Below are 15853 nucleotides of genomic sequence, written 5' to 3' on the forward strand. Positions count from 1 at the left end.
GGGCCAGGAAGTTTTCCTGTGAGACTGTTCGAGTGAGTTCAAAGGGGAGTTGTTTGGAAGGTGAGATGTAAAAATTAGTGATTTGGAAGTTCTAGGGTGTGTTAAAGTCAAATTCAGGGTGTGATTGTGGGATCGTGTGGCTGAGGGGAAGGAGAGGAAGTATCCAGTGGATGTTTTGAGGTCAAGGAACTCAGAAGTCATCTAGATTTTTTGCTTCTGGCATGTGGATCTTGCCTCAACCCTTCTTAGTGATTTTCCTTTCTTTGAGTACTTTTCAGATCTTGGAAAGCAATTACCAGTATTTTCTTTAAAAGAAACTTGAAAAACTGCACCACCCAAGCCTTTTTCTCTAGCACAGATATTTCTTTAGTTCCAGGCTCAATTTTATGTGTCTTATTTCTTTCGTTTTTTTTTTGTTGTTGTTGTTGTTGTTTTTGTGGCTGGCCGGTGTGGTGATCTGAACCCTTGACCTTGGTGTTTTAATCCTTGACCTGGGTGTTGTAACAACATGCTCTAACCAACTGAACTAACTGTCCAGCCTGTGTGTCCTATTTCATTTAAGCTTGCAACAACTCTCTGACATAGGTTAAGTTAAAATTCTCATTTAAAAAAAATAGACCTACTGAAGTGATGTTCCTGAAGGTCCTACTACTTGGAAGTAATAGAGCCAGGGTTCAGTTAAATTCAGGTCTGTCTGAGAAAGCCATGTTCTTAATCATCATACAGAACTCTCTATCAATTAATTTTAGGATTTTACAGAGTGTAATAGAACAGAATGCTGAGTCTATAACGTCATGCAAAATTTTTGGCAATGTATTTAAAGCTGTGTAATTGAGGGGGGGAAGAAGATATAACAACTACAATTCCTTGAAGTTGATACGACAAGCAAACAGAAAGGACATTGTTGCGGGGGAGGGAGGAGCGGGAGGAGGGAGGCAGGTTTTGGTAAGGGGCAACAATAATCAATCACAATGTATATCGACAAAATAAAATTTTTAAAAAAAAGCTGTGTAATCGATCATTTCTTCAGCTTTGAAGAACTTCTAGAAGTGGTGCAGATTTTCATAATGGAGCTCTTTCTCAATGCTTAGGAGAATAAAATTATTCCATGGTTCCTATGGGCAACTAAAATTTTATTTAGATAAAAATTTTATTTAGATAAATTATGTATTTTATTTAGATAAAAATTTTATTTTGATAAAATTACTATAAAGTAATTAGTAAAATGAGAAATTAAGTATGTGCTATATGCCTTCGTTTATTCCTTCTCTATCTAGTGATCTGTCTTGGATGTTAAAAATAATATCTTGGCTGTTAAAAATACTAGTGTTGTCAGTTTCTCATAATTTAAATAACTTTGAGTATAGCATATAAGGATATAAAGATTTCCTAAATGCTTCTTTGTAATTTTCCTTACTTCATATTCTATTCAAACTAAAAGTGAAAGCCCCTAGACTTTCTGAGTAATCTCTGGAAGCACAGGGAAATATTTAAACTGGTTTAGAGACATAGATTTAAACAAAGATTGCTTAAGGCTATGGGTACTCAATCTTGAAACTGCTTTCTTAAAGACAGGGAAAAGTACCTCAATGGTTGTTTTTAAAAATAATACCTCCAAAATCGTTTCCATTTTTCATTCATGCTTTAATTAAATTTAGTGAGTTTTGGATTGACTGTGGGCATTTCGATGTTATGTCTATACACAGGGTCATAAATTTAGAGCAACCAGCCATTTTCTGAGACTTTCTAGGATATGAATTTTAAAATATTTTAAAGATAACATTATCAAATAAAATTAAAGGCCGTTTAAGGGGATAACAAGTCACCAATATTCCTGCCATCCTATTATAAACCACTTTTATTTGTATTCTGTTCTTCAGGTCGTTGCACTATGAACATAATTTTAATAGTATTTTGTGTTAATGTGTTTTTCATTCAAGATTACATCATAAATATATCTTCCCTTTGTATACACTTTAGACTTCATGATAATGGATTGAAAGTAAAAGACATAGACGTGTCTAAGTAGATGCTGGTGCCATGCTCACTGTGTTGGAAAAAATAGGTGATTATGGTTAGTTAGCTTCTAAGGAAGATTTTTGTTTGAGTTTAATATGGGGGAGACTTGCACAGATTTATAGCCTACTGGAGAGGGAGATTATTCCAGTGCAGAGGACCAAAGATGCAACTTCTAAGTATTTGGGGAGGTGGAACAAGAAGGGACCAGGAGACTTGAAGAAAAGGAATATGCTTTTTTCCTGAAGTTGAAGGGAATCAGCAGATGTGTTCAGATAAAAATTCCTACTGACCTAAGGGTTTACTACAAGTGATTTTAGTATCCTTTGTAACCCCTGTTACTTTAATCTTTACCATGTTATAGTACTCCATCTGTGTGTGGAGTAACTAGTTTTCTTCTTTTAATTTAAAAACTTTTGGGGGAAAAATTTCAAACATACACAAAAGTTCAGAGAATAAATAGTACAATGAACCTCCATGAACCCATCACCCAACTTCAACAGTTATTCTGATAGCTTTTTAATATTTTTTTTATCTGTTAATGATTTAGGAATATTTACCCTTTAATCCATCTGTATTTATTTGGCTGGAATTAGATAAAATAAATACTGTTTATTAAGTAAGCCATTCTTTATATTATGATGTATCTGATTTATAACCTATTGTTTTATTTATGCCAGTATAGCATAGTTTTACTTATTTTAATAGGTTTCATACTCATAATTATAAATATTTATAATTTAAAAATTGTTGGTGATATCAATATTTAAAATTATATTACTGTGTAATGTGTTTTAATATTTATAGCTACAGTATCTAGATATTCTTGGGTATTGTTCTTCCTTTTCAAAATTAGGATAGGAACTTTTTAACAAGTCAAAAAAGCTTTTATTGATAAGCTTGTTTAAAATGAAAGACAAGCCTACATAATTCCACATATACAAGGGGTCTTCAAAGAGCTCATGGAAAATGCACAGGCATGGATTTCAAAATTGTTTTGCACTAAAACAAACTCATACTAACTGGTTCCAACACATCTGAGCAGGATCTAGTTTGAGGCACTAAGATGAAGAAGACATCATTTTGAAAAGAGCTCCTATCAAAGCAACATGAATTCTGCTAAAACTGAAGCAAGAACAAACATCAAATTTATGGTGAAGTTTGGGTGGGAGAGTAGTGAAATCATTGATGATTTACAAAAAGTTTATGGGGGCGATGTCTCAAAGAAATCAGCAGTTACAAATGGAAAACTCATTTTAAGAAGAGAAGAGATGATGTTGAAGACAAAGGCCTGCAGCAGCAGACCATCCACAGCAACTTGAGAGGAAGAAATTAATCCTGTTCATGCCCCAGTTGAAGAGTACCAATAATTAACAGCAGAACCGATAGCCAACACCATACACATCTCAAGTGGTTCAGCTTACACAATTCTGACTAAAAAATTACAGTTGAGCAAACTTCCTGCTCGATGGGCACCAAAACTGTTGCACACAGATCAGCTGCAAATAAAAGCAGAGCTTTCAATGGAAATTTTAAACAAGTGGGATCAAGATCCTGAAGCATTTCTTTGAAGAATTTCAACAGGGTCGAAACATGGCTTTACCAGTACGATCCTGAAGACAAAGCACAATCAGAGTTATGGCTATGAAGAGGTGGAAGCAGTCCAGTCAAAGCAAATGCAGACTGGTCAAGAGCAAAGGTCATGGCAGCAGTTTTTTGGGATGCTGAAGGCAGTTTGGTTGTTGACTTTCTGGAGGGCCAAACAATAATAACATTTGCTTATTATGAAAGTGTTTTGAGGAAGCCAAAGTTTTAGCAGAAAAACGCCCAGGAGAGCTTCGCCAGAGAGTCCTCTACCGTGACAATGCTCCTTCTCATTCTTCTCATAAACAAGGGCAATTTGTGAGAGTTTCAAGGGGAAATCATTAGGCATCTACATTATAGTCCTGATTTGACTCCTTCTAACTTCTTTTTGTTTCCTAATCTTAAAAAAATCTTTAAAGGGTACCCATTTTTCTTCAGTGAATAATGTAAAAAAGACTGCTTTGACATGTTTAAATTCCCAGGATCCTCAGTTCTTTAGGGATGGACTAAATGGCAGGTATTATTGCTTTATGAAAGTGTCTTAAACTTGATGGAGCTTATGTTGAGAAATAAAGTTTATATTTTTTATTTTTATCTTTTAATTCCAGTTCCCATGAACTTTTTGAAGTTCCCTTGTATTTATTCAGTAAATATTTATTGAGCAATGTTGTGTGCCAATGTTCCATCTGAATAAATTGGTATAAAAACTTTGACCTTAAAAGTATATCATTGCGTTAGTCTCTGTGTTTTAGTATTGTTTTTGGTTGTATTTATTCCGCTGACTTTTAAATAGGAGATAATTAGGTCATATCTTTTTTAAAAACTATACAAATGACTGAGTGAAACTTCCTGGGATATTTTACATATTCCCTGCACCACTCTGGACCTGGGCCTTTATGAAAAAATGAAGGACAGAGGCGTGTGCAATAATCATAGATACAGATAGAATATCTTAGTTGGCTCTTGACTTACAATGACAAGACAAATTCATAAACTGTTTAGAAGTAAAAAGATACTTTGGAGCCTCTCATTCATGTATTCTTTCCTAACTATAAAGTGATGTGTAAGATAATCATATATACAGATAGAATATCTTTAGTTGGCTCTTGCCTTATAATGACAATTTCATAAATTATTTAGAAGTTAAAGAAACGTTGAAGCCTTCTCATTCATCCATTGTTCCCAAACTATACAGAAGAGTAAGGCAAGGCCCCAAATAAATGAAGTTATTGAGAGTAAGCATATTTAATAGTAGTTTTTATACTTATTGTCTTGGTTTCTTTAGTTTTGTTTAAACCATTGAGACCCCTGGCATTTGTACCACTATGTGGTTTTATAGCTTGTCTGTTAAGTGGAAAAGCAGATTAAACTAACTTCAGTTGAGTGAACAATATACTGATTAATTACAGTTTGGTGGTTCTGTGGACAAATAGGCTTTCCAGATGTTGCTGTGCTTCTTCTCCCAGTATGTGTTTCTTCATTCTCCAAAACAGAGATGTTTCATTGGTGCAGTATCATGGTTTTGTATTTGTTTTTGTCTCTCCTATTACAGGTTCATGTTAGAGCTGGTCTTTTTCATGGTACAGAGCTCCTGTGTAAAACCATCGTAAGCTCAGAGATATCAGGGAAAAATGATCATATTTGGAATGAACCACTGGAATTCGATATAAATACCTGTGACTTGCCAAGAATGACTCGATTATGTTTTGCTATTTATGCGGTTTTGGATAAAGTAAAAACGAAGAAATCAACTAAAACTATGAATCCTTCTAAATATCAAACCATCAGGAAATCTGGAAAAGTGGTAATAATATACTGACTTCTAAATGTTGTCTTATATAATGGAATAATTTTAAGACTGAAATAATTGAGTAATATTAGTTAAATCATATCATGTAACTTTGGTCCCTAGGATCTGATTTTAATAAGACAACAAATCTTCATGTTTACATCTTGTTCATTGAATTACTTTTGACAAACTTATTTTAGTAAATTTTATACTATCAATGTTCTATTGCAAATATAATAACTTTCTAGAAGACATGGATAAAAAAGGAATGAAGGTATTTTAAAAATTTACAGCTCCACAGTCCCTTAACTGGAATTCCAGTTGCTACTATATTTGAGAATTCAGAATTTTGTGCATTTTAGAAAAATCATAGATTGAACCTCGCTGAATACACTTTTTGGGCACTGGGGCATAAATGTGTAATCAAACACATCAGTATTTGGAGTGAAATATGTGAATATTCACACTAAGTGTGATAAATAAAGACTGTTATTAACTTTGTGTCATCCCTGGCCATGTTTTGCTATAACATGAGTAAGTGCTTTTCATTTTCTTCTTTATTTTTGAAAAGTATTGGGAGGTTAGGAACATGAATTTTATGTGTTTATAAAACCTAGTTACTGTATTTATCTATATAAATTTGTGTCCTTTTGTTCTTAACATGGGAATGTAAGCATTTTCTCTTTTTATCATTATATATTCCTTGAATAATAATTTTTAATGACTAAAAAGCTATAGTATGACTGTTTTTTCCTCTCCTGATATAGAATTCTCCTTAAAGTGTTTATTATTCATAAGATTTTTTTGATACACTCTGGCCAAATTAATGCATCTGTTTAAATGTCTTCATAAAGTGCTACCAGTTCAATGCCTTCTTTTTAGAGACAGAAATAAATTCTACAATACCTAGAGACTTTGCCTCCTCTCACATTAATATTTATGTATGCTGAAAGCTCTTAGAACATACATCCTGATATTATATCACACATATTTCTTGAATCATTAAAAAATTTCTCATAGTTTTCTAAGGCTGTAATATTACATTTTGATATAGTGTTTCACTGTGGGACATTAATGGGCTTTTAGGGTTTTCTTTTTTGGGGGTAGCTGGCCTGTGCAGGGATCCGAACCCTTGACTTTAGTTTTATCGGCACCACGTTGTAACCGAGTGAGCTAACCGGTCTGCCCTACAGTTTTCTTTAACCATTATAAGGATGGTGAACATTTTTCCGTGCACATTTTGTTCTCATCTTAGATAAATATTTTATAAATCAGCCAGAACTTTCTAGAACTAACTTATTGAAGCAAAGAGCATGAACATCTTCATACCTTAAAGTTCATTCGTAGTATATTTATGCAATGGTATCTTTTTCAACAGCATTATCCTGTAGCATGGGTAAATACAATGGTTTTTGACTTTAAGGGACAATTGAGATCTGGCGACATAATATTGCACAGCTGGTCTTCATTTCCTGGTAAGATTTACATCTTTATCCTTAGTGTTAAAGAGTAACTTTTGGCATGTGAACTAGTTAATGTCTTTTCATGACTCATCATTCTTTCAAATCAGTAAATCATTATTTTGCGTCTTTGTTATTTATTCTAAAATAGATTTACACATATTATATTCATATATTCATAAAATGGTTTGTTTCTGAGTATATTTCTTAATTCAGTGAATGTATTCTTACTTTAAACATTTTATTTTTATAGTATTTTTTGGAGAGATTCTCTTGAGGAACAACCTTATAATAACCTTCATTGCTTCTGCTTGTACTAATTTTCTTTACTTGTAGAAGGAACAATCACTAAAATGGGAGAAATAGTGAAAACACTTACTCTTTAGTTGGCTTTAGCCTGATATTTGAGGTAAGTGGAAACTTTTCCACATGCCTGTATTTCTTAGCCACTACTCAAAGTGTCCTCATCAAGTGAGTTAGATAGTTTTATTCCCATTTTTGCAGATGAGAAAAGTGAAGCTTAGAGAAAATCAGTTTTACATAATTGATTCAAACATAGGATTTGAATGAAAGACTGCTGAACTCTTTCCATTATTCCATACTGCTTTCCCAAATGTTGGAATTTTCTGTGTAAACTTTGCATTATAATAGTGGCTTTCTTTTTTTTTCTTAATTTGTTAACACATTTAGTGAAGATGTGAACTTATTTGAACTTTATTTTGTGAGTGACAGACATTTGAAAATGTTTGTACATTAGCAGTTGCTACCTGAGAAATTATTTTTGGATTCAGTTATTTACTGACATATTTATATACTTCCCGCAATCTGATTTGTGTGTGTGTGTGTGTGTGTGTATATTCTCCTATGTCTACCCTCACCTGCATATACCTCCATTAATTTTCACTAGTCATGTTATTCCACAAGTATAGGAGAACTGTGTATATTTGACATATTTCTTATGTGAAATGTGTGATATTTTGTGAAAGTGTATTTTCACAAAAGAGAAAAAATTATGCCTTTCAGCACTACACTGTCTTGAAAATCTTAATTTAGGCTCACATGTTCCCAGAACCACCAAGCAACTTAGCTGGTATTTTTAGTAAAAATGACAATTTTTGGTGGTATTAACTTGGCATATTGTGAACCTAACTTCATCTCTAAGAAAATGTATGATGAAAAATAATAAACAAGCACAATTAGCTCTGCATATATCAGCTCTAGAATTGTACCAGTAGGGGCAAACAAGAGACAAAGGAACTACAAATAGTCTATCACCTAGAATCTTTAGATTATTGAGTATATAATGCCATTTACTGGTTTCTTTTGTATCTTTCCAGAATAGGTCATGTGTACACTAAGAAATACAAATGTAGATTTTTATTTTCCTCCCTATTCTTACACCAAATAGCATATTCTGTATGATGTTCCGCTCTTTGCTTTTTTTTTTTTAACCGTATCTATCTAGAGAATTGCTGCCCCCCCCCCCCGCCTTTTTTTTAAACAGAATTAACTTTTGATAGTTCAAACAGTGTTATAATGAATGACCTTGCTTGCAGGTACCTCAGGTCCGAGGTTTTGAGTCAAAGAATAAATACATTTGTAACTTTAATAGATAATCACAAATTGCTCCCCAATAGAGATTGTACCAATTTGTACCCTTCATTTGTAGTATATGAATGCCTTTTCTGTGATCACTTTTGAACAGGTTACCTCTGTATGTTTGCGGCTGATAAGTGCTAAGATGCTATATGTTACTTCAGACAGGTGCATTTGATAGGACAAATAAGTATAATGCTACCAGAGAGCACAAATATGGGATTGTAATTTGCTGATAAATCAGCCCTAGAGGTATATAAATTATAAAAGTTGCCTCCATCCAAGTGAAAATTGAATCTGTGAGATGAGTAAATATTAAACATGATGAACAAAAGATTAAGTACCTGAAACTTACAAATACTTTGTAAAGATTTTCTAGCTTTGGGAGATAATTCTGAGGATATATACTTTATGGACATTAGGCCTAGACAGAATGGACCTTATCTTTTTTTCCTTAGGAAGAACAGAGAGAACAATTGTGCTAAAAATCAGTATAAGAAAAGAGAAATTACTTTGGAGAGGGAAGACCTTAGATTGTATTCCTTACTCTGTTCCCTCATTTTGAGTTTACTTATCTGCGAAATTAGGCAGTGACATTATATTAGCTCCAGGATTTTCTGACTGTATTATAATTTTAAGATCACATGTACAATCTGTGAATGGACAATATTTAGGGTGGTAGAGAATGGAGAGGAAGGAGTGCCTTGAAGGAAAAAGCAGCAGGTGAGGTAAAAGGAGCACCACAGTAACTACCAGAGAAGGTATTCGTGTCAGCAATCACAAGATAATAAAGGAGTATTAACAACATTACATTTGACAAGAATAATGTTATTGATGACTCTCAGAATATCAGTTTGAGTACTGTGATGACCATGAAAACCAGATTATATGTGATTAAGTCCATATACAGTGATGAAATAATAATTCCTATGAGCTACCAAATTTTGATGGAGAGAGAGTAGTTCCAATTAAGTGTTTTTTTGAAGAATGAGAATACTTACCAAATTTGAAGAGGTAATCTAGCCATCATTTTTAACTTTCTCATTTTAAAGGTGTATGCAAATTTGTACTGAAGTTTTGTTTCAAGCATTATCAGAAGATAGAGGCTTTGTGATGTAATTATGTGCCAAACTTTCTTAGGTGACCACTTTTTAAGTAATTTTCATGGAAGGAAATTCATTACATTTTTTTTAGTTTAATTTCTTGAGAATCAAATTTATTTGCCTGTTTTAGATGAACTTGAAGAAATGTTGAATCCAATGGGAACTGTTCAGACAAATCCATATACTGAAAATGCAACAGCTTTGCATATTAAATTTCCAGAGAATAAAAAACAACCTTATTATTACCCTCCCTTCGATAAGGTAAGCTAATTATTTAAAGAGCCACAATGCATGAAATAACGGAATTATTAGTTCCTGGCCCTGTATGTTTATAGTTTAAGCTCCCTATGTCTCTTTCTCTTTCAAAACGTTACATACAGTGACAGCTTGGGTCAGTGGGAAGACCTCAGAGATGGAAGCCCTCTAACTCTATTAGTCCTGGCTTTATCACTTACCAAGTAAGACACTGCATCTCTGGAGTTCAGATTCCTCATTTATAAAATGAAGAAGTCACAATTGTTCTGAGGTCTTTTTAATGTAAAGAACTATAAATGTATTCATATGTTACTCATGTAAAATGTTCATTGAAACATGCTCAGCATGTAGGTTCAGAGATTAAAGATATAAATACTGCTGTGTAGAGTTGATTTTCAAAGAACAAATGATTTTTGTTGAATATTATTAGTAGTAGGACTTCCTAAGGTAGTATTTTTGTAGAATCTATAGTAAAAACTTCCATTTCTAAATACATTTCCTTAGTATACAAGCTGCATGTCTTGGAGAGGAGTAGATTATCTGGTGGGGGCTGAAAACAGGGCTGTGATAATTTACATGCTAAGAGAGCTAAGCTGTCATATGTTTTATCTTCAAGTGTGGCATTCTTGTTCTACGTCTGATTGGTGGTGATTTTTATGAGGAAATCTTTGAACAAATGCTCAGAAAAGAAACAAGAAGTTTTAGTGTCCTTAATTCATTTGAGAACAAGCACCTTTAAAGATTGATATTATACTAAATAATAATTAAATTAATCAGCCTGTAAACTTAATTGCATTTTAATGTTCAGCACTACCACACCTGTATAGAGATTTTTAAGTATTATGCAAAGTAAATTTATGTAACTCAATGTTTCTTCTTTATTTTCATTTTAATTGAATTTTATCCACCCAAGAAGTAACTTTTCAAGTTCTTTTAAAATGTCTTTGTGTCCAATAGTTTACAACCAAATTAAATTTTATGCTTATTGCAGTAGAAATTCCAAATATGACAAGAGCCATATACCTTAGTATACATTGAGTAGAAAAAAAACTATATTTTGACTCACCCAATACATTTTTATGGCGGCTTTATTTATCCCTTAGATAGGAATTTATCCATAGACCATAGCTACTTGCAATACAAGAGCTATGACAATTATTATGTTCAACAGTCAGTTACAGTTTCTTTTGGATCAAATGAAATGCTTTTTGAAGCAATTCTACAAATACAGCATTCTACGCAAATGTAAGTCTTTTTAATCTAATATTTCAACAGAAGTCAAATTTCCCTAAAGTATTTTATTTCATCATTGCTCCAGTCATCTGCAACTGGTCATTAAACTTTCCTTTTGCCTTTCTAATTTCTTGGAGTCTGTCTTGAATAAGATGTAATAGAGATTTCAGTCTTTAAATATATATAACTATGTCTATGCTTGGGTTTCCTTTAACTGTTCAAGTTATACACGGTTATTGTAAAATAAATAATACAGATGTAGAAAGTGAAAGTTCCCCCCAGTCCTGTTTATTTAATTTAATGCTTATTGCTGTAATCACTTGCATATATTTTGTTTTTCAAGTCAATTTTATGGTTATTGCTTAATTTTAATCACTATAATCTCATTTTATCATCACAGCAACTCTATGGAATGGATGGGAATTATCACATTTTACACATAAGCCCATAGATAAATTACTTACTATGATTGCATAACTCAGTAACAGGGTATGGATGATGGATTGTGATTCTTCATCCATTGATGTTCCCACTGAACAAGTGGGTTCCCATCTTATCAAGAATGAGGGCCCCCTTTGAACTTAATGAATTTTTAAAATAACTTTTAGGTTTTCCTTGTCATTACTTCTACTTTTGATATCTGTTAATTGAGAAAAATATATAATTGACAAAAGCTTTTTCTACATTTAGTAACTCTTACGTATATTTGCATTTTCTTAACCAGAATACATTTTCCTATATTTCAAAAAAAGATTGACATAAGTATGCAAGCCACCACATATTTTATCTACAAGCAATCCTAGTGCTCCCTAGGAGTCACAGTCCCTTACAAGATTACCGTTGTTTCCTTGTTATAAAGAGTTGGAAGCACTTGGGAAGCACCATTTTGCTTTTTAAAATTCATGTTTCTTTTATAAAGCATAGAAATGCAAACCATATGTAGTCTAAGTAGTAGTCATTTACACTAAAAATTCTACAAATATGAGAGCCAATTTTTTTTTCTTTAAACAGATTATTGAAAAGGCAGCTGAGATTGCAAGCAGTGATAGTGCTAATGTATCAGTAAGTATCAAGAGTTTTAAATGGCCCTTTCTTATTATAGAGTTGTGCACAATTCTGGGTACCTTCATCTCATTTATGGTAATGAGACAAACTTACAGAAGAACATAACTCGTATGCAGGAATAGTCTGTGAGGGTGGGTAAGTATGCACATGCTAGTGTTTTGTTAAATGGCAGCCCCGTTTGTCCATGATCTGTGTTCAATGGGTAAGCCTTTTTCTTTCTTTCTTTTTCTTTTTTTTTTTTTTTTTGACTGGTAAGAAGGGGATTGCAGCCCTTGGCACAGTGTGGTCTGCACCATGCTCAGCCAGTGAGCACACCGGCCATCCCTATATAGGATCTGAACCCGTGGCCTTGGCACTACCAGTGCCGCACTCTCCTGAGTGAGCCACAGGGCCGGCCCCTTTTTCTGATTCAAGTACAGGTTCAACAGCTAGTCTTTAAGGGAAGCCATGGCATCTCATAGATTAACAATACAGTCTTAGTGAATATTATTCAGTTAAAGGAGGAGGATGTATTTCTCTCATGTAACAAAGCAGGTGTAATAAGGACAAGCATCAGAGTAGGGGATCCAGGTTTCTTCCATCTTGGTGTTCCACTGTGTTTAACATGTACTTTCTATTTTATAGTTTAATATTATTGCTGCAGCTTCCTATTTGACTACATTCCAGCCTACAGAAACAGGAAAAGCAAGACTAGAGGCCACACTCCATTCTTTTTGAGGATATTATTAGTATATATCTCATTTTGCTCTTATCTCATTGGCCAGATCTTAGTCATATGGCCACACTTAACTACCAGTGAGGCTGGGAAATGCACTCTTTGTCTGGGCAGTCATGTGCTTGGCTAAGAGTTAGAGACTCTAGTACTAAAGGAAGAAATGAAAAATGGATATTGAGGGACAAACAGTAGTCTCTGCCACACACTCTATTCCCATTTTTTCCTACTCAGATATTACAAAATAGATTACTTTGTTGACTTGGGTTTTATATATATATCATCTATCATCTGTACTTTTTAACTTAATTTTTTAATTTAATTTTTTGACTCTAATTTACCTTTTTGCACTCTAATCTAAATATTTGATCTGGTAGACCTTGTTGTTCTCTAATCTAAATATCCTCTTCTCCTGGGGCTGGCCAGTTAGCTCAATTGGTTAGAGTGCAGCGTCGTACTACCTGGGTCAAGGGTTCAGTTCCCATGCTGGCCAGCCACCAAAAAATAAAAAACAAAATAAAAAAAAAAAATTCTCTTCTTTTGTCATTGGGTTAGAACTTATAAGTGTCTTCAGAAAAGCCATTCTATCCATGAATGGTAATGTTATAGAGGATAGGAGGCAAAAAGAGACAGCATGTATGTTTTTCTCATTCTCACAGAATGAAAGCACTATTTAGTGTTGGCTAGTTGGGGAAATGTCTGGCCTAGGCTGTTCTGCTTTGCTAGTAGACCTCTCAAAATCTTTCTATATCCCTTCAGTGCATGTCATCTGCTACTACTTTTTCACTAATGTCTTTTGGTTTCAATTTTGACTTTTGAATTTGAATGCTTCACCCCAGGAAAGAGGAGCATGTCTGTCAGGCTTCTGGTCTTCCCAGTGAAGAAAAGGCTCTGGGCCAGATTGAAACCATAAAAGCCAAATCCTGCCCGCCCCTATTTTTTTCCCCTCAGTTTGGTGATACAGGAATTGCTGGAGACAGTTTCAGATGATTATTTAATTTGTAAATATTTTACAAATTTTAATAGATGAAATTGTATTTATGGCCAAATAAAAATTTGCATGAACAATTGGTGGAGCTAGTGTAATAGGATCATTGTGTCAGGTTCCTTTTCCTTGCTGAGAATGTAGACTTGAAAATGGCCTGGAATCTCCAGGAGTGAGGGTTCATTTTTAAAAAATAAATAAATAAAAAGAAAAACTTAATTTAAAAAAGAGAACTTCAAGGGCAGTTCTCGTTAATGAAAGAAAACAAGTTTATTACAGGTATAAACTTATTAGCTTGTCAGTCAATTACTGAGTCATAATTACAATTTAAGTTTAGGAGATAATAGTTATATTGGGATATTTTGGTTCTAATGCCTTTGTCTAGTTACCCTTAGCTAGACTTAATATTGCTCCTTGAACCTCAGAGGAATGAATTAATTTTCATTATGTCTGCTATAATCTTGTACCTTACCTAAATCAGAGGGTTCCCTGCACACACAGGATGCAGTAATCTTGCCCAGGTCTCATGTACTTTTTATTATTATTATTATTAGGCACATAGTACAGTTAATAAATTTGAGGATATCGTTAATATGTATCATTTTTGCTCTTACCTCATTGTCCAGATCTTAGTCATATGGCCACACTAAGTTTGCTGGAAAAATGCAATCTTTAGCTGGGCAGAAGTAAGCTTGGCTAAGAGTTAACAGTTTCTAGTCCTAAAGGAAGAAGTGAAGAATGGATATTAATCATGAAACCAAAAATGAAAATATCTTTCTATAACCTCCAACATCTGTCCTCCCCAGAGCTAACTGTAAACAGATTAGTTTATAGCTACCAATCCTTGTTTCATGTGTAAATATATATATCACCCCCTTTTTTTAAATAAATGAAACCATTATATATATAGTTTCTTTTTCATTTAATGGACTTTGTGGATCTTGTCATGTTAGTATAAGTAGGTCTACTTCACTTTTTGATACCTTCATAACATTCTGTAGCATTAATTATTAGTTACCATTTGTTATTAAATAAATATCTCATTTATGGATGTTTTGCTTATTTCTAGGTTTTTTTTCCATTAAAATGGAGCTGCAGTGGCTATTTTGTATATGATTCTTTGTACATGTTGTGTATTTTGTAGGATAGATTCCTAGAAGTGAAATTATTAGATAAAAATATATGCACATTTTTCATGTGTATTCTGCCAGATGGCATACCCTAAAAGACTAAAAATTTACAGTCCCACCTTTACTTTGGAAGAGTTTCTGTCTTTGCATTTCTGCTAATCCTTTTAATTATATCAGTCTAATGGACCAAAAAAATGGTGTCTCATTATTTTAACTTGCATTCCCTTAGTAGTAAGTTTGGGTGTTCTTTTTCTTTTTATTCTTTTTTTTTAAATTTTAGGAATCTTTTAAAAGATTTCTGATGGTTTCTTTTTCATTGTCACCTTAGTTCTCCTTGAGGAAATAAATAATCTTGTTTTTAAAGTGGTCTTGATTCTTGTTTTGGCAGTTTTCTTTCATTGTGTTGGTTTTCCTCAAATGTCTGGTGAGTCTTAGTTTAGCTTTTCTTTTATTTGAGATTCCCTGGCTGTCTGCCTGTTCACTGTAACATTCCCTCAGCAACTGTAGGAATTAGAGTCTCCTTTGTGTGAAGATTTCCATACGCTCTGGGATCAAGTGTCTCCCTAGGACTCAGTACCCATGCTCCTCACCTCAATCTGGGGGTTATGCCGTTGCTGTTCCAGATCAGCACAAACGGAGGAAGGGGCACGCCTAGTGAAAACAACTGCTTCATCTGCAGAATCTTAGTAATTTCTCTATGATTGCCCCTGTCAATCCTCCCACTCCTTGTAGCTGGAGCTCCCCCAGAACTGTGTGCACAACAGTGTCACTATTCCATCGGCCTTAGAAGATCCCTAGTTCTGTCTGCTTTCTCTGATTAAAGGATCCTATGTTAGGCACTTTTCTTCATTTCCCAGGGCTGTTATTGATTGGTATTTTTTAAAAGATAAATCTTATACTTTATGGGCTTTTGGATGAGAGGAAT

At 33.7% G+C, this 15853-nt stretch overlaps 1 protein-coding gene across 3 annotated transcripts in view; it reads left to right on the forward strand.

Moving 5' to 3' along the window:
* The window catches only part of PIK3CB (phosphatidylinositol-4,5-bisphosphate 3-kinase catalytic subunit beta), a 160834-nt gene that overhangs the window by 97326 nt on the left and 47655 nt on the right, over window positions 1–15853 (forward strand). For all 3 annotated transcript variants that reach the window (XM_063114478.1, XM_063114480.1, XM_063114479.1), the window contains 4 exons: window positions 5153–5404; window positions 6768–6864; window positions 9679–9809; window positions 12048–12098. In XM_063114478.1, coding sequence (XP_062970548.1) covers window positions 5153–5404; window positions 6768–6864; window positions 9679–9809; window positions 12048–12098 — 531 coding nt within the window. The remainder of the gene's footprint in view (window positions 1–5152; window positions 5405–6767; window positions 6865–9678; window positions 9810–12047; window positions 12099–15853) is intronic.

This window comes from Cynocephalus volans, chromosome 11, assembly GCF_027409185.1.
Source record: "Cynocephalus volans isolate mCynVol1 chromosome 11, mCynVol1.pri, whole genome shotgun sequence".
Taxonomy (NCBI): Eukaryota; Metazoa; Chordata; class Mammalia; order Dermoptera; family Cynocephalidae; genus Cynocephalus; species Cynocephalus volans.